The 25,862-nt window shown below is 46.5% G+C and overlaps 1 protein-coding gene across 1 annotated transcript in view; it reads left to right on the plus strand.

The window, feature by feature from the left end:
- The first annotated feature begins 14,337 nt into the window (after positions 1 to 14,337).
- CHSY1 (chondroitin sulfate synthase 1) overlaps positions 14,338 to 25,862 on the plus strand; it is a 94,786-nt gene continuing 83,261 nt past the window's right edge. The window contains exon 1 of the mRNA XM_083713132.1: positions 14,338 to 15,445. Within this exon, the coding sequence (XP_083569258.1) occupies positions 15,129 to 15,445 (317 nt within the window). The 5' untranslated portion in view covers positions 14,338 to 15,128. The remainder of the gene's footprint in view (positions 15,446 to 25,862) is intronic.

Raw genomic sequence — 25,862 nt, forward strand, 5'->3', positions numbered from 1 at the left:
GTTGAAAGGGACTCAAGGGTCATCAACCCCCTGTAATGTCTGGCTGGAATGTGTCCCCGAACACGGATCGTGCTTCTTGATTGTTGGGATGGAGGATGAAGAGGGCTCTGTAAGTGTCCGTGGAGAAACTAGCCTACTGTACAAAGGTAAAATTTGCTTCTGTCGACCTTCTCACTTTTCCTTTTGCCCCCCTCCCATCCCAGGTATCAGAAGTCACTGATTTAGTTTATCTCTCTTGTCACAAAAAGAGAAACGTCTGTGGCCTTCGCTCTCGGCTCTCATGTGCCTTGCTGTGTTTCATCCTCTGGAGGGCAGCATTGGTCTGGATTTTGAATGAGCTGCTCTACACATCTCCACAATGGCTCATCCAAGGATAGGATTAATATTTGCCTGACAAGATGAAGTGGGGATGCTTTTAAACATCTGGCCCAGAGGTCTGGAAATCTGCAAGGAGCCAGGAGGTGTCTGTGCTGCCCAGGGAGAGAGAAAAAGAGAGTTGTTGGAAATAATTGTAACCCAGACAAATGCTCCTGCTTGCCCAGTTTAGTTTTTCCACTATGACTCTGTTACCTTGAATATGGAAAAGGGTGTATTCCCCACACCCACCCTGACTGAGTGGTTCTGAGGGGCTGATTGGGGTGCCCACTTGCAAAATGGCAATTTCAGGCCTACTTTGGCTTCAATAACTATGGGGTGTAAATTTTATTATTTACACCCCACTCATCTGATTGGGTTGCCCGAGCCACTCTGTGGCTTCCAACATATATAAAAATATAATAAAACATTAAACATTTAGAAATACAAGGCTGCCTTCAGATGCCTTCTAAAAGTTGTATACGTAGTTACTTATTTCCTTGGCTCGGGGGGTTGCATAACTCCACACCCTCCAACATTCCTTCGATGAAAATAGGGACATCCAAAGGAAAAGTGGGATATTCCAGGATCAAATCAGAAACTGGGACGGCTTCTGTCAGTCCAGAACTGTCCCTGGAAAATAGGGACACTTTGGAGGGTCTGTAACAGTAATTAGGACTCTCTTTACATTAGAGAACTTTTAAGTGATGGCTTGCCTTTTCATGCTTGATTGATGGCATTCAAATAAAACTGCACATTGCCAAATCTTCCACAGAAGCACCTTTTTGAGATGCTGAAGGAATGTAAGGTAATTTCAAAACTCTGCACTTCTATAGACGTCTACTCAGAAGTGAGCCCCGCTGAGGTGATCCATAAGGACCAGGCTGGCTTTCTCCCTGGCAGGCATTTGTTTGGCAACACAAGAAACATTATTGATATTTTGGAGCTTTTACAAACAAAGCTTAACACTAGAGCAGTGCTAATCTTTATTGATGCGGAGAAAGCCTTTGACAATATTTCCTGGATGTTTATGAAGAAAAATTTGGAAGGGATGGGAGTGGGGCGGGGGTTTGAAAATGGAATAGAAGCAATATATTCAGAACAAAAAGCGAAATTGATAGTAAACAATGTGGTGACAGAGGAGTTTAAAATTGAAAAAGGGACACGGCAGGGGTGCCCCCTATCCCCCCTATTGTTTATTTCAGTTCTGGAGGTGCTATTGAACATGATTAGAAAGGACCGGTTGGTACAGGGAATTGAGGTCGGAGTGAAACAATATAAATTGAAAGCATTTGCAGATGACCTGGTATTAACATTGCAGGAGCCTGTCTCTAGTACTAAAAGAGTGTTAGAATTAATCACGGATTTTGGTCGGGTGGCGGGATTTAAGTTGAATAAGCAAAAAACTAAGGTTCTAGCAAAAAATTTGACAATTACAGAAACAGATGAGTTCGTGAAAGAAACAGAACTAAATGTGGTTAAAAAAGTAAAATACCTAGGGGTGTATCTGACCTCCAAAAATTTGAATCTGTTTAAGGACAACTACGAGAAACGTTGGTCAGAAATCAAAAGAGATTTGGAAACGTGGTCAAGATTGAAACTTTCCTTGTTGGGCCGAATAGCAGCTATAAAGATGAATGTATTGCCAAAAATGTTATTTTTGTTTCAGACCCTACAGATCGTGGACAAGGTGGAATGCTTTGGAAGGTGGCAGAAGGATATCTCTAAGTTTGTTTGGCAGGGCAAAAAGCCCCGAATAAAGTTTAAGATATTAACTGATGCGAAAGAAAGAGGGGGATTTGCCCTGCCAGACTTGAGGTTATATTATGAATCCGCAGCCTTCTGCTGGTTGAAAGATTGGATCTTACTGGAAAACACTGATGTCCTAGATCTGGAAGGGTTTGACAACGCTTTTGGGTGGCATGCATATTTGTGGTATGACAAGGTTAAAGTGCACAAACTGTTTAAAAACCACATTGTCAGGAGAGCAATTTTAATGGTCTGGACAAAATATAAAGACTTATTGGAGAGTAAGACTCCGAGGTGGCTCTCACCAGTGGAGGCCAAGGCACGTAAGAGACCTAATATGGAAGCCGGTTGGCCTAAATATGAGGAAATTATTGAAAAGATGGGAGACAATTGGAGGTTGCAGAGCTTGGAAAAATTAAAAAATAAGGTGCGAGATTGGTTGCATTATGCACAAATTCAAGAGGTCTTTAAAGTAGACAAGAAGGTTGGATTCCAGGTGGAAAAATCGAAACTAGAGACAGAACTGTTAGAACCAAAAAGTAAACTACTTTCGAGAATGTATAACCTGCTGCTTAAGTGGAATACTCAGGATGAGACAGTCAAATCCGCCATGATAAAGTGGGCGCAGGATTTGGGGCATAACATTATGTTTGAAGACTGGGAAAGGTTATGGAACACCGGAATGAAATTTACGGCATGTAGTGCCTTGAAGGAAAACATTATGAAAATGATATACCGGTGGTACATGACCCCAGTCAAGCTTGCTAAGATATATCACCTGTCTGATAATAAATGCTGGAAATGTAAAGAGGCGGAAGGGACATTTTTTCACCTCTGGTGGACCTGCCCGAAAGTGAAGGCCTTTTGGGAAATGATTCATAATGAACTAAAAAAGGTACTTAGATTTACCTTACCTAAGAAACCAGAGGCCTTCCTCCTGGGCATGGTGGACCAGAGAGTGCTTAAGAAGGATAGAACCTTTTTTATGTATGCTACTACAGCAGCAAGGATCCTGATTGCAAAACATTGGAAGACACAAGATCTACCCACACTGGAGGAATGGCACACGCAGTTGATGGACTACATGGAACTGGCCGAAATGACTGGCAGAATCCGAGACTTGGGAGAAGAAACAATCGAGGAGGACTGGAAAAAATTTAAAGACTATTTGGAAAAACATTATAAGTTGTATGAATGTTAAAAAACGCACCTTTTAGGAAATTTTAGCTTCAGTAATGTTAAATTAAAGAAATGGAAATTAAGGTATAAGAAGTCAGAGATAGAATAATGAAACAACTTTATTGTGTTAAGATGAAAACGTACATGATTTGGGTCATAATATATTTGAAATTGGGTAACATGATAAAATGGAAGATACAATAAGTATTGAAACAAGTTAACAAATTGCAGATGTTATGTATTACAGAGAATGCAGGGTTGGGAGGACGCGGGGAAGTCCAGTAGATTTGGAAAAAAGAATAAGAAAAATTTGTAACTTTCTTTTTCTACTTTTATAATATGCTCTTTATTCTTTTTTCTGTATTTCATAAAACTAATAAAAAATATTATAAAAAAAAGAAAAAAAAGAAGTGAGCCCCGCTGAGGTTAGTTGAGCTTACTTCATGGAGAGCTGCTGCCAGTCCGTGCAGATAGTACTGAGCTAGATGGTTTAATGATCTGACTCGGTATAAGGCAGCTTCCTATGTTCCAAGATTTGAGGCAAACTGCTAACTAAGGGCTGGGCCTATGTCTTCCCAGGTATTGTTGGACCACAACGCCCACCATCCCTAACCATTGGCAGGAGTTTATGGGCACTGGAGACCAACAACTGGAGGACCACAGATTCATAGCTGTCAACTTTTCCCTTTTCTTGTGAGGAATCCTATTCGGAATAAGGGAATTTCTCTTAAAAAAGGGAAACGTTGACAGCTATGCACAGATTCCTCACCCCTGTGTTAATCCATCACCTTTCAGTGAAGATGTGAGGGGTTTAATCTGGACCATCCTGTGTGGCAGCCACATGTTTTCCTACTTTTGTATTTTAAAGGTTTTGTATTCTAAAAAGAGAGAGAAAGATGCTAGCCTGCCACTCATTAGAAGTCCATTTGTTGATACTGCAACACACAGAAGTAGGCTTGACAAAAAGAACACACTTTAAGCCCCAAGTATTAAAATTTCCTTCAGTAAATGGAAGTTGTCCCCTGCAATTAATCACCTAGAGGTTTAATTGATTCATCTACTTAAAACTGTCTATGAGATGTTGTGTAATTAAAATTGCTTATTGACTAGAAATGAGCTTAAGTGTGTGCATGCGTGTGCACACATGTGTGTGTGCACATGTCTATCTCACAGTGATGAAAAAAGCCTTTCTCTGTGTCATTGCTTCTTATGAACTGCCTTATATCAAGCCATGCACTTGGTCCATCTAACCCAGGCCACATTCACTCCACCCATTTAAAACACTATGATGCCACCTTAAACAGCCATGGCTTCCCCCAAAGAATTCTGGGAACTGTACATTGTAAAGTTGTGAGGAAACCGTTATTCCCCCTCACATAACTACAATTCCCAGAGCGGTTTAGCAATCCCTCTTCCCAGGAAACATGGGGAACTGTAGCTCTGTGAGGGGAATCGGTGCCTCTCAGCAGCTCCCAGCACCCTTAACAAACCAAACTTGCCAGGAACCTTCCCAGCTGCAGCTGCCTTAAGCAGCATCATAGTTCTTTAAACGAATTGTGTGAATGTGGCCCCAGACTGGTAGCAACTCTTCAGGGCCTCAGACAGTGTAGTCTCTCACATCATCTGTAATTCACCATTCTTTTTGACTGCAATAACAAGGACTGAACCGGGAACCTTCTGTATGAAAAGCACACACTCTACTCAGCTATGTCACCTCCCCTTAAAATTTCCTGTCATGGAACCCAAGGCGGATGAGATCCAGCTCCATTCTTGACAGGGTTATTGATATAATGCCCTCCATGGACCCCTTCCTGCTGCTGTACCATCCTCAAGTGGTGTTGCAACAATGAGCCACCATTTTATACTTCCCATAGTGCCCCAGGTATCCTAGTATTAAAGAACCATTAAAAAACCCCTTAATGCCCCAGAGTGGTGCTGTGGTGCATTGTGGGAAATTTAAAATGTCAGTGCATAGTTGGTGCCTGTTGACCAAGAAGGCTAGGCAATTTTTCAAGGGTGCCAGGTACCCTATGAATCCCTGGCCAGGTCTTTCACGGAGTGTGAAGCTTTTGAGACCGCGTTCTACTCCTTGCTTGACACCAACCACATTTAGGCTGCTCCGTTCTTTTTATCCTAAGGATTTGGAAAGGCACTATCTCTCCCTGTTGCGGTGCTAAGCCACTTGGAGCTTTGTAGGTCTGTAGCCAGAGTGCTGCTTTTCACTCATATTCACCTTTGAAAAGTTGGATGGTAACAGAATCATAGTGGAATACAGCTGGTGGCATGCTGCATCCCCACCCCCTCTGCTGCATGCTATTTTAAGGTTTTGGAAGGAAATAAATAATATACACTATGGGCAAAACCCCCCCGAAGTCACAAGAAGCCTTTGGCGCAGTGACAGCTCTATCCATCAGTGTCTTGCACTGCTTCTGATCTCATTTTGTTTTCAAAAGCAATGATTCCCCACAATGCACTCCAGCTGGGGGCAGTTCGAATGAAAAAGTCCAGGGCTTCGTTATGTATTTGTTTGCCTAGGGAAATGTAGGCACGTGTACAGCAAGCCCCATTTCTTTTCCTTCACCCCTTTCCTGTCCTCTCTTCATCCCCTCCGGCTGCCACCATTGTCAAGTAAAATAAGGCAGCTCTGACAGCTGGGTTGTTTTTTTTCCTACGGGAAGCAGCCAGCGGGTCATGCGGCAATGCCCAGCCACTTCCTTCGTTGCATCAAAAACCACACTGGCTCCTGGCTTTTCCTGTCAGAAAATGCTTGTGATTTTAGGATATGTCATCTTTCCCTGGAATCAGGAGAGGTTTCCTTCTTCTTCTTCTCTTTAATATTGATTTAGCCCCTGGTTTGAATTATACTGCCTTTTATATACGCAGATGCACTTGCCACATCACTCTCGCAGCTTGTGAGGAGAGAGGAAAACTTGCTCGGAGCTCTTTGACTCAGGAGGCTGGAAAATAATAATAATAATAAAAGTGTTCCTGTTCTTTTCCCGTTTGCTACAACCTTATCTGCCCCTCGTGGCAATACAAGGGTGTTCCTGGCAGTCTAAAGCCCTGGCTGCATCTGTTGGCTGAGGGTTTGCTACAGCATATTGACTTCTTCAGTTCATTGCTAACCTTTAGGTTCATTTGGATTTAGCTTCTACCCATTGTTTTCAGTTCTTTCCCACCAGTTGGAGGATCTCTAAGCTATTTCCACTGAAGTTCCTGGACTTTGGGGTTATAAAGGCAGTGATCTGGCTGGCCAGACTGTGAGCAAGTCAAGATACCAATTAAATGTCCCAGGTCCAATCCCCAGGTAGGGCTGGGAAAGCCTCCTGGTGTCTAAAATCCTGGAGAGCTGTTGGTGGTCAGTGTTGACAACACCGAGTGAGACTGAGCAATGGGTCTGACTCAATATAAGGCAGCCTGTGTTCCTGTCTCCTTAATTGTAGTCCATCACATCCCTCAGGAACAGCAAACAGGAAGCTGTCCTGGTCCAGCAAAAATTTGGACGTGGTTTCTGCACAGAATAGTCGTACCTGCAAAAGAGGGAGAGGAGAGCACTGTCATGGGAGGCTGGCAGCGTCCTTCTCACTGTTAAAATGTTGCTCAAGTTTCTCTGTTTTTAAAATACTCGCCAACCTTTTCTGCAAACCTAGCTGTCTGACTTGCACCATGCAAGCCTAGCTTCATTTCTGGGCGACGGCTTTCATTTTCGTTAATTTAAAAAAGCATTTTTAAAAAAGAATTGGTTGGCTGTTCTCTTTCTGAGACTCAGGAACAAACGGGACCTTGTAGCTGGCAGGGAAAAGTGTGATGCTTGAATGGAAACTTTGGCCTCATATTCACAGAGAGGGCCAGCCCGGAGGCTGTACCACTTCGGACTGTAGGTGGGGAATGCTCCTCCGTATAATAAACTCTCTGCAAACAGAAATCTAGCCTGTCAGGGAGTAGAAATTCTAATCCTAGCTTGCTTCCTGATGTGCTGTTTTTCTTGCAGGGGGGAATGTTTTTGTATGGAGGGAGCATTCAATCAGGCAAATTGAGATGACTGAATATTTTGTTTCATCCACATTTTTTAAGCAAACCAACCTGATCCACACTCCCCAGACTAACACACAGATTGGAATGCAATAATTCTTCAGTTTTTCCTGATTCAATTCTCAACCCAATAAATGTACCCAAACTGCATTATTTTAGGTAAAATGTGTATTTTTAGGGGGAAAGTGTACAAAATGCATATTTTAGAGGAGGTGTCCCCAAAATGCATTTTTTGTGTGAAAAAAAAATTGTACAAAAATAATGGGGGAAATTTTGTTTCAAAAAGTTGACCGTAAAGATCAACGATAGAACCAACTGCAACATGGTTTGTGTAGCATACAGTAAGTGAGTACAGTGGTACCTCAGGTTAAGTACTTAATTCGTTCCGGAGGTCCGTTCTTAACCTGAAACTGTTCTTAACCTGAAGCACCACTTTAGCTAATAAGGCCTCCTGCTGCTGCCACGCCACCGGAGCACGATTTCTGTTCTCATCCTGAAGCAAAGTTCTTAACCTGAAGCACTATTTCTGGGTTAGCGGAGTCTGTAACCTGAAGCGTATGTAACCTGAGGTACGACTGTACACGTGCCAGGAATGAAAAATGTTCTGTGGTCAAAAAAAAGCCAGCAGACTGGTGTGGAAGTGAACATAAAGAAGAGCCTGGCTGCTGGAACAGGCCAATGGCCCATCTAGTTCAACATGCCGTTCTCACAGTGGCCAACCAGAGGCCTGTAGGAAGCCTGCAAGCAGGACTTGAGTACAGAAGTGCTCTCTCCACTTGCAGTTCTCAGAAACTTGTATTCAGAGATATATCTCCTCCAATACTGGAAGTAGTACACAGCTGTCATGGCCACCAATAGTCTTCTCCTCCATTTACCTGTTCCTCTTTAAAGCCATCCAAGTTGGTGGCCACCACTGTCTCCTCTGGTTTTATGATGGTTTATTGATGTGCTGCTCAAAGTCCTGTCCTGAATCTTCCATCGTTCAGCCTCATTGAATGACCACATGTTGAGGACACAAGAGGAAGAAAAACTTGCCTCCGATTTCTCTATGTCAATGACGCCATGAATAACTGTTGCTGCTTGCTCGCCATTTATCTAAACTAGAAGTCCCAATATATGTATTTTTGATGGATGGACTTACAAATGAACATATGTGAAAGTAATACAGAGTGGAGACACGACTGCTCCATCTATCCTCTGTCTCCATCTATCCTCTGCCCCACCCTCTGTCTGAAGCTCAGCCTAGACATAGGTTTACCAACTCGGGAAAAAAATATAGGCCTTAAGAGACTGTTGTTTGGAACATAATCTGGTGTCTGACTCAATATGACCTGGACACTGCTGTCCGTGCCATTATAAAATCTCTACCTACCAGCCTACCAACCAATTAGACGAAGGAAGCTGCCCCATCACTCAGCATTCATTTTAGGAAGGTTTTGTAAGTCTTTGCCATACTATTTTAGGGCACGTCTTGTGCCACACGTCCTCATGGAAAAGTTGCATCTTAGCCCAATGCCTATTTTAAAGAGATGTTTTGCCATTTTGGCCTTGTGAGGGTTTTTTCAGGGAGGATTTGAGCTCTCTTTTATAACAGCACTCTGTTGGTTTCCTTCGGCAGAAAGACAGTTGCCTGAACATTAAAACACTACTACTAAAAAAAAAAAAGTATGATATGATATGATATTATAATATAGCTTTGAGTGTTCCAAGTGCTTCCTGTGTAGTATCTTAGTCCTTACAACAACTCTGTAAGGTGGGGTGGAATTGAGGCTGAGAGATAACAACCTGCCTAAGGCAACAGAGTGAGTTGGCTATATTTGGTGACCAGGTGAGTGTTGCATTCAAGCACCGCAGCCTGAATTTCCAGTATTGAACTAGAAGCCACTGCTGGCTGTAATTCCCTGTGGGTGGGCAGAGGGGCTCTGTGGCTCTTCCTTTGCATCTGTTTAGTGACAGAGTTTTGTTCTCCAATCTGTCCACCCATTCATCAATATGGCACCTTCATGGGGGTGCCATTCATTCGGGGGAAACAGTGCAGGAGAAAAGGGTTAAACACCTTCACCCCTGAACATCAGACCCCTCTTGTGCACCTCACTCTTGTAGCTGCTTTAATCTTTTTTTTTTTTTAATGTGGGAAATTCTGTTCCTAAATTTCCTGGGGGGTCTCACATCTAGTTTAGCACAAAGCCCATTGCTCTGCGCCTGTTTTCTAGCTTGGGACCTCTCCTAAAATGCAAATCATTTATACTAAATAGTGATTTTAGTTCTCCAAGTACCAGTTCTTTTCCAGGCAAAACTGTATGACCCATGCAAAATAGAATGGTAGCAGCAGGGCTATGGGAACCTTGGGGTTTGCAGAAGTACAATGAATAATTTTTTGAGAGGGGAATTTTAGGGGTTAACTAAGGTCCTAATGCTGCCAAAACTGTATCAGCCATGCAGACTAGGAAGACAGCAGTAGGCTCAGGGAGATCTTGAGTTTTTCAGAAGTACAATAAATTTCTAAATGGAAAATACTTAAGGGGGGTACCCCTCTGTCCCCCAACCCCATAACCCAATGAGATCAGAACATATAGTACTTAGTAGACAACTGACTGACTGTTAGGGGGTGGGAACAGACTACTGGGAAGGGGGCAGCAGAATGCAGTGGACTGCCTGGAAGCAAACTACACTGCAAAATTTAGATGCAGCTCTCACTCCTCTTTCCTATTTTTAATAACAACAAGGAAATAATAGACTCTTTGACCATGTTGCAAGGGGGAAATAAAAATAAACATAGATTGGAAAGCCCTGTGGGAGACTGAGACTGCTTTGCTTGAACGTAGAAGTTGAGTCACATTATATAACAAAGTTGGATTTCAGTGGATTTTGCATCACATCCCCCGTGTGTGTCTCCAAGAGAGAGGCTGCTCTAGACAGCAACTTGGAAATGAAGCTGGAATGACAATGGTGTGCGTGTGTGTGTGTGTGTGTGTGTGTGTGTGTGTGTGAGAGAGAGAGAGAGAGAGAGAGAGAGAGAGTTAGTTGTGGATCTGTTCGAAGGACAGGAAGACAGGCTACTGTTTTGAACAATCTTCTCTTTGCTGGGGTACACTGGTTGTGTGATTTTCCTTGAGCTAAACAATCGAAAGATGGCAAGGGAAGAAAGGTGCCCTCCTTGACAGCGGACAGCCCTCTAGCCATCTTTTATTCCAATTACTTTTTAAGCTTTCTTTCAGGGTTTCACAAACCGCTCTACATTCAGAAAATACCCAAGTGATGTACAGAGATAGAATAAGAAACACAATGCAGGTCATAAAACAATACTGAAACATAAAAACCAACAAGAATTTCAGAACTACAGAACTACAGGGGGGGGGGAGCATTTGAAGAGCTGTTCTGGGCCAAGTCTAATTTGAAAATGAAATGAAGAACTGTAGGAAGGGAGGTGAGCAGAGGCCTTGAAATTGCCCAGGTTAGAAAGGTTAGAAATGCCTGGGGAGTGGATTGAGCAACATTCAACACAGGCCACCTGACCATTGTTTTCTTTTTCGTTGTCTTCTCCTTCTTTCCTGCTTCTGAGTACCACCAACTGGTCTTCAGAAGCATACTGCCTTCAGCAGTAGTTATAGAACAGTGTCATCATGGCAAGTAGCCATCAACATGCATTCTCCTTGAATGTAAGCAATTTTCTTTTGAAGTCATCTGGGTTGGTGGCCCTCACCACCTCTTGTGGGAGTTGGACAAGATAAACTAGATGGGCCTTTGGCCTAATCCAGCAGAGCTCTTAGCAACTCCACATGTTTTCTTCTTTATTGTCTAGGTCAGCCTTTCTCAACCTTGGGTCCCCAGATGTTTTTGGCCTACAACTCCCATCATCCCTGACCACTGGTCCTGTGAGCTAGGGATCATGGGAGTTGTAGGCCAAAAAAATCTGGGGACCCAAGGTTGGGAACTACTGGTCTAGATCATGGGTAGGCAAACTAAGGCCCGGGGGCCGGATCTGGCCCTCTGCTGAAAAAGTTTGCTGACCTCTGGTCTAGGTAGCCGCTTAGCCAATCAGAACGCTCTACTATCCATCTATCTTGAATAAGCTTCAATGTTGACAGTCCATTTGCCATGATTGCTGGGGCTGATGGTAGTTGTCATTCAGAAATATCTGGAAGCCTAACCCTGCTGTAATCCAAGACAGCTTTGTGAGGGGAAGGGAGGCCTATCAGAGGCTCGGGCTGCTGTACCCTATGCCCTTCTTTTGACCCACATTGACCATTGGTTGCTGACCAGGAACATAAGAACATTATCATTCCTCCACATTGTAAACTTCAGGTAAGAGTACTCCACTGATAAAATACTCAAACAGACCACTGGCTGCGTTTCAATGCCTTGGGTTCAGGTTGGGCTCACACACAAGTCGATTCAAGGAGTGGGAGAAATAAAATTGGCCACCTCAGAGCATTCGTGAAAGCTGCTGCCTTATGGTCGTACATTTTGTTCTGGAGTTCCAATCTCCAAGTGGAAAATATATGAGTTGAGTAATAAAGTAATAAAGAGGCCGCCTGTATCATCTGCAGTGTTTATACGAGCATACAGTATGCAGCTGCTTTATCCTGAGTCATCCATCTAGAGCTCAGAACTGTTTTACTCCAATTAGCAGCAGCTCTACAAGGTCTCAATGGAATTCCCAGTTTTGATCTCTCAGATCCTTTTAATGGGAGATAGTGGTGAATCTGGGATATTTGGCATGCAGTGCCTGGACTCTTATCTTAGAATTGTGGCCTCCACATAACTTTTCCCATTGAAATGCTTGCAGCCAGTGTACCAGTCTTCCCTTAATTACATGCAACCCTTAAATTAGAGGTGGGCCACATTCCCTTCAGAGCAATCTTCCAGGGGCAATCCAATGGGTAGATCACTGGCAGTTTATTTAGAGTGGAAGTAGATCTCTTAGAAGATCAGTCCCAAGCAGTCTCTTGGAAGTTGGACACCCCTGGCCTAGCTGATGTGAAGCAGGTCTGATGAAGGGATTTAGCCTAGGGAGAGGCTGTGCATGGCATGCATTTGGCCTTCAGGCCCCTGCTTTAAATTGCCATGCATATGTATTATGTCCTCAGGTATTGGAACCAGGATACAAAAGACAGCCCTGAGAAGACCTGCTCATTTTGGGGCCACTTTGAGGCTCATTAATCTACAAAGTCTGAAGCCAACTGCCCCTCTTTTGGGTGGGCCCGCAGACACAGAACGTACCAGCCCCATCTTAAGGCACAGTGAGGCAGCTGCCTCTGACAGCAGATGCTGAGAGGTGGCAAGGAGTTGACAGAGCCCTGTGCCTCCTAGGTTCGCTACCCTCAGGTGCAGCGGAGGGTTCCATCTTGTTGCCAGCATTGAAGTGAGATTCAATAGCCAGTCTCATTGGCTGTTGTACATGGAATGGGGAGGATTCTTGGGGGAAGCCATGACTATTAAAAGTGGTATGATAGCGCTTTAAAGGTATAGCGCAGATGGGGCCCCAAGCATACATTGGATCACTGATTAACTTAGAAATACAGCCCACTGAAATCAATGGCATTTCGAACCAGTTAGCTCCTCGCATCTGAAAAAGGACCAGGTAAGTCTCTGGCTATTCGCCACACTTAAGGTCAGGTGAAAAGAACCTCCATGCAGTCTATCTCTGTATATGCACCAGATGTGGGGGCCATCAGGAGCTAGAATGCAGGACTGGTTCTGGCTTCCTCACTTTTACTCACAGCAAGGGATAATCACTTCCAAGAAGAATCTGGCAGGGAATCTTTGGGTGAATATTTCTGGGGCTCCCTCTCCAGCTCTTTAGGATGACAGTTCCCATCAGATGATGTCCAAAACAGCTGGAAAGGTGGCCCCAAACTGGCAAGGGCGGGGCTGGAGACGGCCACAAATTTGGATTGCTTTAAAAGAGGATTGGGAACTTCCGCGAAGAATGGCTACAAATGGCTACTAGGTTATGGCGACTACTGTTCTGCCTCCACAGCGGAAGGCAGTAATGCTTCTGAATGCCAGTGTGCTCTTGTGCCCGGGGCCTGCCTGCAACCTGGTCAGCCACCATGATGCTGGACTAGGTGGGCCATCGCCTGATGCAGCAAGCTCACTTTATAAATACAGGGTGAGTCTTTTAAAAGATGCCCAGTGGAACATGTGTACTCTGCATCCACGGGGCCTCTTTTAAAGGACCCACCCTGTATTATTTATTATTATTTATTGAATTTCTATACTGCCCTACACCCGGAGGTCTCAGGGCGGTTCACAGTACAAAATCAAAATATAAAACCACAAAATATATAATAAAAATCACAACAACCACCTTTACGCAGCAGAAGTTTTGTTCTTAGGGGCTAGTAACTTGCGCGCGTTCTTATTTGCCAGGCTGGGCCTCTGGCCGGGCGAGGCGAGTCGTCATTCAAAAAATCTCGATTTCGAGCCTCCCTCCCGCTTCCCATTTCCCCTTTCCTTCCTCCCCGCCGGCCTTCCCTCTCCGGGGCCTCCCAGCTTCCCTGCCAGCAGCCTCCCTCCTCCCTCGGCCTGCCAAGTGCGGGAGAGACCCCCCTTTCTCCTCGGAGCCCGCCGCTGGCGAAGAGCGAGCGAGCGGGAGAGGCCGAGGGTTGCGTCCGGGACGCGCTGCGCTGCGCCCGGGCTCCGTGCGCCCCGAACGGCGGCCGGGCCGTCTGGCTGGCAGGCGGAGAGGTGGCGGCCAGGGGCTGGCTCGCCTCCGCCTCCCCGCTCCGCCCTCTTTTCCCCCCGCCCCGGCGCGCCATGGCGAATTGAGCTGTGTGGGGATGCGCGGGCAGTATCCCCGGGCCGGGCAGGAGCGGTGGTGGCGGCGGCGGCAGGAGGAGCAGCAGCCGCGGAAGAAGCAGCAGCAGCGGCAGCAGGGCCAGGCGGAGCCCGCGGGCGCCCGGCGAGCAGGCGGCGGCCCCGGGCTGCGTCCAGGCGGCGAGCCACGGCAGCACTAGCGGCCGCAAAGGAGGCGGAGGGAGAGGAGGAAGAAGCGGCGGAGGCGGAGGCGGAGGCGTCCGAACAAAGCGCGCTTCCCCGGCACAGCAGCACAGCCGCCGCCGGAGGAGGCGGAGCGGGAGGCTCCCCCATGGCCGCGGCGCTCTCGGAGACGCTGAGCTTCCCTTCGCCGCCGGGGCAGCCCAGCCGGGCCGGCTAGGAGCAGGAGGAGGAGGAGGAAGGGCCGGGGGCGCGGGGCGCTCCTGGGCCGGAGCGAGGAGGTGGGGGTGTCCCAGCTGGAGTTGCGGGAAGGAGGCGGCCAGGAAAGAGAAGGGGCGGCAGAGAGATAAAGAGAGGGCTGCTCTTTTTTGAGGGGGGGGCGTCCTAAGCAAGAAAGGGGGGGGGCAAGGCGGCGCTTTTCCTTTTTCTTTTTGCAGGCAGCCCATTAAGCAAGGCGCGGTGGGGGGAGGAAACGCGCTGGAGTTGGGAAGAGTGCTTAGGTCTCCTTTGGGGAGGGGGAGTGGTCAGTTAGGTTGTGGGGCGGCGGAATCCTGCTCAGTTTGTGGGGTTTGGGAAGAAGGGGTGCAGAAAAGCTCAGAACTGAGGTAGGTGGCAGAGGACTGGGATATCTGGGGAGGACAGGAAGAGGGAGGCCTCAGAAGGCAGAGAGGGGTACAGGAAACCCCCCTTTCGGATTCCAGAGCTCAGACCTACCCCCCTCCACGCACTACTCTTGGGGTGCTTCCTGTTTTGGGGGAAGCTCTAGTGGTCAAGGGACAGAAAGAGAAGGCGCCCTGTTTTGGAGATCTGAAATTGAGGGGTGTGTGTGTCTGTTTTGGGGGGCCCTGGTGTGCTGAGGCAGGGGGTGGGGAATGGCTGGCAGAAGCCGCCGCTCCTGGCTCAGCGTGTTGCTCGGTCTGGTGCTGGGCTTCATCCTGGCTTCCCGGCTCATCCTCCCTCGAGCCTCGGAGCTGAAGAGAGCAGGACAGCACCGGCGGAAGGCTAGCCTGGAAGGGTGCCGGACAAAGGCCAGTGGGGGGCTGCTGCACCGAGACTCCCGGGGGGCCTTGCTGTGGCATCAGGACCCTGCCGAGCACCAAGGCGAGATCCTGCCTGCCAAGAACTTCCTCTTTGTGGGGGTCATGACGGCTCAGAAATACCTGCAGAACCGAGCGGTGGCGGCTTACAGGTGAGGACCTCCATTCTTTTCTCCCACCCACCCACCTTCTGAACCGCAGAGTTAATTTACCCTCTGTTATGTGGCTAGGAAGGCTTCTAACACCCATTTGTGGGACAGGACATGGCTCATTGCTGCTTCGCCTGCTTTGCTTTTAGAGGGTCTCAGAGTGGCATCTCCAGGTAGGGCTGGGACAGGCCTCTGCCCTGGAGAGTCACTGAGAGAGTACTGAGCTGGATAGGCCAGTGATCGAAAGCAGCTTCCCATTTCAGTCAACTTTTTATTCAGGACAATGAGGACTAGAACCTTAGATTGTTAGGAAGAACTGTGGTTCAGTGGTAAGGCATGCAGAAGGTCTGGGGTTCAGTCCCCTGAACCTCTAGGTAGGACTGGCAGAGGCCCCAGTTTGAAATTGTGGAGAGCCACTGCCAGTCCCCGTAGACAGCCCTGTGCTAAATGAACCCAGTGGTCTGACTCATAAGGCAGTTCCCTGTCTTCCTAGCTTTTACCTTGCAATTAACTGCTATCCTGTGTCTCTCTTCCATGCCCAGCGATGCATGTGGCAAGGCCTGTCTCATTGACACCCCATCACCTTCCTCCCACTCTGCACAACCGCATGGTGCATGTTAAACTGGTCTTTCTTTCCACTGCACATGGGAGATGGGGAGAGAACCCTCTCACCTGTCCTCCTCTTCCAGAAATTCATTCCCAGGGTTTTCTTTTGCCTGTTCCTTGCTCTTCAGGGATGTGAGAGCCACTCCTCTCTGGCGGCCCTCTCTCACAAGAGAACAATCCCTGGCATAGGGAATGCGGCTTGTAAGTTCTGCCAGTTAGCTTCCTTGGCATGATAATTCTGTATGTGAAAATGCATGACACACCCTCCCTTGGTTTTGGTGGAGGTGGTTTGAGACTGAGGAGCGGAGCGGAGGGGAGAGAGACTGAGACCAGCTTGCTTCCTTTGTATATGTGCTGCTAGCTTCCCATCTGTTAAGAAGATAAAGGCTTGCATTAGAGAGGAAGGGAATCTTGTTTTATTTCCCCTCCTCCCTCCCCATAAGCATCTCAAACCTGCTTCATAATTCCAGGAGGGGGGGTGTCTTGCTGAATACCTGCTGGCTTCTCTTAAGCACTGACAGATGGGCACTGGGATTGACCAGGGAGGCCTTGCCTGTGTCCTGATGGGCAGCCAATCTTTATAACAGCTTTGTGTGCCTGCTGTTGTGATCAAAATCCCCCAAGAGGGCATCTCATCTCTATCTCATTTCTAAAGCTTCCTGCTCGGTGACTTGAAGAAGGATCCTGCTGGACAGTAACGGGGGTTTATCCTATAAGACAGGTGGGGTGAAATATTTGCCCTGCATCTGTTTAAGGAAGGAAAACAAAACAGCTTAATTTGACCAAACGATTGAAACCCGAGTTTTGACTCTGCTCTTCCGCTATGGCTGCAGGCAGTGATGCTTCTGAATGCCAGTTCAGCAGGGTGGTGGGGTCAGTTCTCTTGCCCTTTGGTCCTGCTTGTGGGTTTCCCATTGGGCCATCTGGTTGGCCACTGTGAGAACAGGATACTGGGCTCAATGATCCACTGGCCTGATCCAGCAGGCTCTTATGTCCTTAGTTGCTAACACGCAACCACAAGCAAATAATTTCAGATATAGACCACCCAGAGTCTTTAGGCCAAGCACTTTCTGGCCCATATGAATTCACATTTTGATGTTCTTTGAATGAACACAGGCAGCTGCCTTACACAGAGTCAGCTACACTGGCTAGCTCAGTGTTGCTTGCATTGGCAGGCAGCCACTCTACAGGGTTTCTGCAGGACATGGTGGGGATTGAACCAGGGACCTTCTGCATCAAAAGCAGGTGCTCTACCACTGGGCTTCCTTGCAGTTTCTTGTTTCTTTGGTCTGAGACTCTTCCTCTGCTTGTTGCAGACACCGCAAGAATTACTAAATCAAGTTGCTTAGGTAGGAAGTGATGCAATTGGGTAGACACAGAACAGCCTGTTGGCGATGGTGGACTTCCCAGCTTAATGGCTCCTCTGCAAGGGGAAAAGAAAAGGAATTGCCATGAGTGCGATGCATCCTGCAGGTTGAATATCCCCTTCTCTATAATGCAAGTGGGCAGTCTGTGGCCCTACAGGTTAAGACTCCAGCTCATCACCCCAGCCAACATGGACCATGAGGAAGAGGCCAGTGGCCTGTCTGGTCCAGTACCCTGTCCTCACAGTGACCAGTCAGATGCTTGCGGGAGCACATTAGCACTCTCTCTTCCTCTGGTTTCCAGCAAGTGGCATTCAGAAGCACTGCAGCCTCCACCTGCCGAGGCAAAGCATAGCCATCATGTCTAGTAGCCATTGCTAGCCTTGTTCTATCAGTAATCCTTTTTAAGGCATCCAAGTTGGAAGGCATTGCTGCCCTCTGCGGAAGTGAGTTCCATAGTTTAGCCATGCATTGGATGATGGGAGATGTAGTCCGATGGCATCTGGACAATCACAGGTTCCCCACCTCTGCTCTGCAAACTACAAACGTTTGTTTGGAAGGGGCAAATCCAGTTTCGCGGGTGCGTGTAAATAGCCGTTTGCTTTGTTTTACATTAGCCAAAGGACTATTAGATTTGATCAAGTGTGTGGCAGGAACGCGGGAGGAGAGAGTTCAAGTCCTTTCTTCAACCCCTAAAGCAGACAAGCTGGCCTGACTTCAATTCCTGCAACAGTGTTCTTAGAGCCAGGTAATAAATGTCTGCCTTTATGAAAGGCATAGCACGTGAAGAGCATATATGCATCATATCCTCTTGGGGTGCAAGCTATCAGATGTTAGGCCACCCAGTGTTGTGGTGGTCGGGTTTAGCCCTCTAACCGAATCAATGCTTGCAAATGTAATGCCTTTTGGACTTGGGAATGCAATGCTTCCAGGGAAGGTCTGCAGCTCAGTTGTAGAACATCAGCTTTGCATGCAGAAGGTCCAAGGTTCAATCTTTAGCATCTCCTGGTAGGGCTGGGAAACACTCCTGCTTGGAACCCTGGAGAGAGATTGCCAGAAAATGTAGACAGTCCTGAGCTGGATGGACCAATGGTCTGACTCCGTACAAGTCAGCTTCCAATATTCCAGTGCTTCTCCATATGATAGAAGAGAAAAGGGGCAGTCAGGAATCTGGGGGAGGGGATAAAGGTAAAGGGACCCCTGACCATTAGGTCCAGTCGTGGCCGACTCTGGGGTTGCAGTGCTCATCTCACTATTGGCCGAGGGAGCCGGCGTACAGCTTCCGGGTCATGTGGCCAGCATGACTAAGCCGCTTCTAGTGAACCAGAGCAGAGCACGGAAACGCCGTTTACCTTCCCGCCAGAGTGGTACATATTTATCTACTTGCAGTTTGAGGTGCTTTCGAACTGCTAGGTTGGCAGGAGCAGGGACTGAGCAACGGGAGCTCACCCCGTCACGGGGATTCAAACAGCCGACCTTCTGATCGGCAAGTCCTAGGCTCTGTGGTTTAACCCACAGCGCCACCTGCGTCCCCTTGGGGGGGGGGGGGATAGACAATATCCCCTTGAGGGGGATAGACAATAGCTAAATCTCTTCCCTGCACCTTGGGACCCAAAAGCATTAAGAACCAAGCCTGCCCTGGCCGAGTGTATAGTCAAGCTTTTTATACCTACCGCCCAATAATGCATCTCTCTTGATGGTAAAATTTCCTTACCGCCCACCAGTGCTCAATGGAAGGAGGATTCCACTTGTGCCGTAGAACCCCCTACTGCCCACCTAGAATCCTGAAACGCCCACTAGTGGGTGGTAGGGACCAGGTTGACAACCCCTGGTATAGTGGGACGTTAGGAGAAAGTGACAGGATATTGCAGGCTCTTTAGGTGGATTTCTTTTCACAACAGGGGGGCTGACCTTCTGCACTCAGCTATACTTAGGCTGCATCCATTGTACACATTTAAAACACTTGTTATACTGCTTTAACAGGCATGGCTTCCTCCAATGCATTCTGGGAACCGCAGTTTGCTAAGGGGGCTGAGAGTTGTTAGGAGGCCCTTATTCCCTTCACAGAGTTGCAATTCCCAGTAAATTAACAACCAATCCCTCTTCCCAGGGAAGACTGGAAATTGTAGGGGAGTTCTTAAAGGGGAATAGAGTTCAAACAATGCTCAGCACCTTTAAGAAACTGCAGCTCCTAGAATTATTTGAGGGAAGACATGACTGCTAAAGTGGTACTATAGTACTTTAAATGCATGGTGTATTATTCAGCAAAACTGGTGCCTGCAATCCACCCGAGAGCCGTGATTTAAGAGGCTTCCTTCGTTCGTGGCTCATCTTTTTTCCTCCGAATCATTTAGGTGGCATCGATTAAGCACCCTTGTTCTCAGCGAGGCTGTAAGAAGCTAATGTTCATGTACTGAATTATAACTTTTGGCAAGGATTCTGGCACAAACGAGCCCGTAATTGAAACCAGCTCATTTTCTTTCCCCCCGCTTCTAACAGAGTGGAAGCTTTTAAAAATGTAATTGATTGATTGGGAAAATATTTTATCTCACTCACCCCCCGCCCTGACCCCTTTACCATATACAGAAAGTTCAGCTTCCAGGGAGTGAATAGCTTAGCTGGAGGTAGTGGTGGGGTTTCTTATGGGCCTAGAATTGTGAAGATTGCAAAGGGAAGTGCTTTGGTAACTAACACACAGACATATACCACCATAGTATTGACCGTACAATACACAGAGATCCAAAGCAATTCATTGGCTCAGCCGTTTTTCAATACAGTGGTACCTCAGGTTAAGAACTTAATTTGTTCCAGAGGTCCGTTCTTAACCTGAAACTGTTCTTAACCTGAAGCACCACTTTAGCTAATGGGGCCTCCCGCTGCTGCCACGCCGCTGGAGCACAATTTCTGTTCTCATCCTGAAGCAAAGTTCTTAACCCGAGGTACTATTTCTGGGTTAGTGGAGTCTGTAACCTGAAGCATCTGTAACCCGAGGTACCACTGTATTGTAGCCAGAGATCTTTTTTAATGTTGCTACCTGGGTTATTTTAACTGGATATATCAGGATGCTGAACATGGGACCATCTCCCTTTCCTTCCCCTGAAACATAGCCCTTTGTAGGCTACATAAGAAAAACACCTTGGGGGATCAGACCAGTGGCCTATTTAGTTCAGCATCCTGTTCACGCAGTGGCCAGCCAGATGCCTGTGGGAAACTGTCAAGCAGGATCTGAGCACATGGGCTTTTTCACCTCCTGTCGCTTCCAGCAACTGGTATTCCGAAGCATTGCTGCCTCCAACCATGGAGGCAGGACATAGGCATCATAGCTAGAAGCTGTTGAGTCATAGCCATGTTGTCCTGGGTAAATCACCAGGCTTTTAAAACTCCAGCCTATTATCCCTTTTTCAAGACACCCCTCCCCCATGCGCAAAACTCACATAGGTGACGTGACACCAAGTGTTGCATGTAACGGAAAGTATCCTTTTTGAGAACTTAACTCTCTTGATTTCCTGGAATCATAGAATTGTAAGAACTGGAAGGTACCCTGAGGTACCTTCGTCTAGTCCAACCCCCTGAAATGCAGGAATTCAGAGGAGGCTTTACTGGTTTGCTTTGTTCAGGTATGCACACATGTGTGTAACCCATGAGCTTTGCAGAGTTTCGTAGCAAAAGCAAGTTGCAGCCACTTCCTTTGCCTCACAGAGCTTTGCAGTGGTGGAACTGTCAATGGGGAGCACAATGGAAGAGATGGAAGTGGAGAGGCAGGCGAGGCGAATGTGTGTCAAGGTTATTATTTGCAATTAAGCATAACGTGTGTGTTTGTGTGTGTGCAGCAAAGGTGAGTTTTGAGGAACATTTTGAGGAAGAGAGGTGGTTTTGCATGCACTTTCAGAAACAACAAGAGTTTGAGGCCTAAGGGCAGTAAGTGGGAATGGGAAGAGTATTTCAGGATGTAGGGGTTTGTTTGGCCAGCTCAGGATGGTAGAGTCAGAGGAGCAAAGAGCGGGGAAATAAGTACCCATATACAGGCTGGAGAAATGCTGCAGAGGCCTCTAAACAACTTGTGACCAGGATAGCTTAAGGACCGCCTGAGCCCTTACATCCCAGCCCCATCACTGTGATCATCCAGAGGAGAGCTGTTTGTTGTCCCCTGAGTTGCAGAGTCCTGACTGGCATTAATTGTAAGCTGGGCATTTAGTGTCTCTGGTCCTCTGCTGTGCGACACTTTTCCAACAGAGATGCAGCAGAGGCAGCCTTGCTTTTTATTTCCAAGTGCCTCTTGAATACTTTTTTTTTAATGCCAACAGGCCTATTAATTTTTTTTCTTGAGTAGCCAGTCATTTTAACGACTCTCTTGTATTGCTTTGAACCCCCCCAAATGCTGCTGTCCACTACCTCTGATCTTTTATGAAAAGGTGGTATATAAATGCTGTCTGTCTGTCTGTCTATCTATCTATCTATCTAATAGTAAAGCTAAAGGCGAGGAGATTAAAATTAGATCCAGAAGGCGATGGGAAGCCAGTGTAAGGGTTTTAACAGCAGGAGGAGTGCATATATAGTCTGGAGCTACACATACTGCAGAATGAGGTGGTAGAGTCCTCTCAAGGTAGTAGAATGGACTGTACCACTTCAAACTGCTGGCATAGGGGTGCAGTGTTTGAATACTCCCTCATGTAAGAAGCAGACCTCCTTACATGACAGAAAACTAGCCCAGCAGGGAGTAGGCTGGGCTAGAACCTTAGGTTGCTAGGTTTTTTTGTAGACAATTCCTCGCTGCTCCCCACACTGGGAGTGTACAGACGCTATCTTCTACTGCAGACTCTTGTGATACAATTCCACCCCTAATTTCTGCTACTTTGTAGGCCAGGTCTGAGACACTTAAAGCAGCAGCTGGGAGAAGGGCCAGAGCTCAATGGTGGAATATTTGCCTTCTCTGTAGAAGGTCCCTGGTCCAATTCCTGGCATCTCCTGGTAGGGCAGGGAATGTCTTCTGTCTGAAACAGTGGAAATCCGCTGCCAGTCAGTGTCAACAAAACTGAGTTAGGTGGATCAATGGACTGACTTCATATTAGGCAGCCTACCTTTGTTACGAACTGGCTGAGTTTGCTTTTTTAGTTAAAGTATCAATCACCAGATTTTCAGTGTCTGTGACACTGAGATGCTAGTCTCTTAGAGATGTTTAGTATCTCAGCTGTAAAGGTCCAGCCCTCCATAAATCTTGTTTGTGTAATCAACATTCTGTAAACAACAACAAAAACAACTCCCTCATTTCCTTTCCAACACATGGTTCTTTATGTATTTTCTTTTTAAAATGTGCCAATGTTAACCCTCCACACCAAATGGAATGGGAGATGGTAAATAGGATGATAAGAAGAACCATGCTGGATCAAGCCAGTGGTCCATCTAATTCGGCATCCTTTTCTCACAGTGGCCAACCAGGTGCCTATGGAAAGTCCACAAGGAGGGTAAAAGCCCAATCAGTCTTCTCTCCCGCCCATGTTCTCCAGCATCTGATATTCAGAGGCAGTGCTGAGCTAGATGGACCAGTGACCAAACTAAGCGTAAGGCAGTTTCCAGTGTCCTAAATTAGACTTCCCTGTGGTAGTGGTTGTAGTACAGTCCAAAGGCCCGTCCGGTCTGGTAACCTGCCTTCACAGTGACCAACCAGGTGCCTTTGGGAAGCCTGGAGGCAGGACCAAGATTATTGTTGATGAACTGGAAACTTAAGAAGATGCTTCACTCTAAAACCATAAAAAAGTGACACTGTAATGACTAATCCAACTCTTAAAATTATTGAAATTACAATACAGCTTCACTGCTGAGGAACCTCTACATGTCTTGACATTGAAATGCACATTGCAGAGGGATTTGGGTCACACAAATTGCTGGCTGGGTCTGTTGGTCTGAGGGAAGCTGTAGTCCCATGGATACTAAGCTGCTGAAGGCTGAGATAATATATCTGTTTGGTATGTTTCAAATTCCCACAAAACTCTTTTAAGAATATTGGCAATGGTCCTCTTTGCCTGATGAGTATCTGTCAGGCATCCTACAGCCTCATTTTATTGTGCACAGTATCCAGGTGAATATTTATTTCATCCACTGTGGAACCCAAGGTGGCGGTTTCCTTCCCCTGTTTTGTTTTATTTATTTAGTTTTTATTTATTTACAAGGTTACTCTAAACTACCTCTAAAGAGCTCATTGTCATGCACATTCTTCCCCCTCCCTTATCATCCGAAAGATACTCGGAGTTGAGAGCGGATTTCATGCTCTTTATTCAGCTCATAGTGGTGAAGAGGAATGGAAGTTCCCCCAGAATGTCTCCTTTATATACATTATTTATGCAATGGGCCCCACGTGATTGGCTAATTCCGGGATTCTCCTGTAGGCCAATCAGGTTGTGGATTCACTTCCACCTGGAGCTGGATTGGGTGGCTCCTGTGAACCACTCAGACTGCTGCATTCTGGGTCCTATTGTTCTAGGACCAATCAGACTGCTGCATTTTGGATTCTATGCAACTCAGTACATAACATCATCCCAACAGCCCTGTGAGGTAGATTAGGCTGAGAGTTCTTGTCAGGCCCTTGGGATTTGAACCCAGGTCTCCCAATGCAGCACTCCGAACACTGCACCTATCCAGGTTACTGTGACCTGAGGTGGCCACCTGAGAAGAGTAACTCAAAGGAATTCCTCTGCAGATTAGCGTCTGTGGAACTGATTCCTTGAAGGCAGATGCTTAGAAAAATCACTGCCTTAGGTGTAGCTCGTCTTTTGTACAAATGAAACTGCCTGCCTGTATTTTCTGGCAGTCATGACTTGGAGCAGTTAATCTTTCATGGTGCAGGGAAGCAAGTAAGGGAATTAATTGGCTTTTGTAAAGGGAAGTCATTAAACAGGAGTAGCTGGGAGAACCTAATCTTGCCACTTTATCAGATGAATCTGCCTGGAGTGGGGGGTGGGGGAGCGCTTTTATTAATCAAGGTTGCCTTCATAATGAAAGCAAGAACAGGGTTTTTTGGTTGTTGTTTTTTTACACACACAAAATCCCACAACTTTGTGGCCTCTGAATGATTGCAGATCCCTACAGTTTCTGCCTTGAGTTTCTGTATTCCTGTGACACTCAGAGAAGGGAAGAAACCCAAAATTAATGTTTGTTTATCTCTTTCTGGCTTTGGTGGTTGTGGGGAAGAAGCTGCTTCGGGTTGACTTTTGTTTAATTTTAGGAGGGAGAAACTTTTGTTTCCTTGATACGATCTCTACAGAATGAATGAAATATGTTCTGTGTTTGGTTGTTTTGAGACTACTTGCTCACAGTAAGCCGTAGTTGTCTCGGTCTGGGCTTACAAAGAATGAATTGGCAAGGTGAGAGAAAAGGGTAAGGGGCAGAGAAGAGTGGCCTATCCCCCTCCCCCAAAAATGCAATTGGGAGGAGCATAAGAAGAGCCTGCTGGATCAGCCTTGTGGCCTATCTAGTCCAGCATCCTGTTCTCAGAGTGGCCACCCGGATGCCCCAATAGGAATCCCGCAAGGAAGACTTGAACACAAGACCACTCTCTCCTCTTGCGGTTTCCAGCAACCAGTTTTCAGAAGCACACAGGCTCCTGGCAGTGAAGGCAGAGTAGACATCATGAGAAGCAGCCCAAAAGAAAAGACCCTTTTTACAAACGGCCTGTCGCGTCATTTAAAAAAGAGGAAACGCATCACTGAGAAAGAAGATAAAAGCAGGCACAGATTTGCATCTGCTAACTTATGTGTGTTGATACACTTTTAGAAATAATTACTGTAATTGAAACAGTAGGAAGGGACTGTGATATCAGGTGGCCCAAGTGCCTGCTCAGTCTGTGCTGCTAACTGTTGATGAGCAACTTCAAGACCCCTCCTGTTCTCCTTTCTTGGTGATGCCAAATGTCCAAATCTAACCTCTGTTCTTTTTTATTATTTTGACTGCCTGCTTTTACTGTAATGGTGCTTCGGCTGAAGCAAACACCTCCGTGACTTTCTGTATTCGCAGAAGGTCTGGCTCATCTGTGCTCACAGAAGTAGGATCTCAATAGATTCCCTATCTAATTGTGCCTTCTTATTTTCTAATTGGCTTGCCAGATACTTTGGATGCGCCTGGACAGCAAAAATGTTTAATAGCCTAAATTACACTTAACATATATTCGTTTTAAAGGACATTTTATTTATTTTCTGTCAGATTTCATTTTGTTGTTATCCAGTCCATATCTGTAGGACAGGCTGGGTTGATAGAATTCTGATAAATTAATCCATGGTGTTGACTTTAATATGTATTGGGCGTATCAACAGCAATTTTTCTGCTCCTCCTTTATTATGCTGGAAAAAACCCCAAACCACTTTCATCTGTTTCCAAATAGGCTGGTAGTTTAAGTATATGTAAATTACTTTAAAATATGTGAGTATTTTAAATTCTAATGCCACATAAAATAGTCAGCC

Source organism: Podarcis gaigeae (genome assembly GCF_964106915.1).
Source record: "Podarcis gaigeae genome assembly, chromosome: 14".
NCBI lineage: Eukaryota > Metazoa > Chordata > Lepidosauria > Squamata > Lacertidae > Podarcis > Podarcis gaigeae.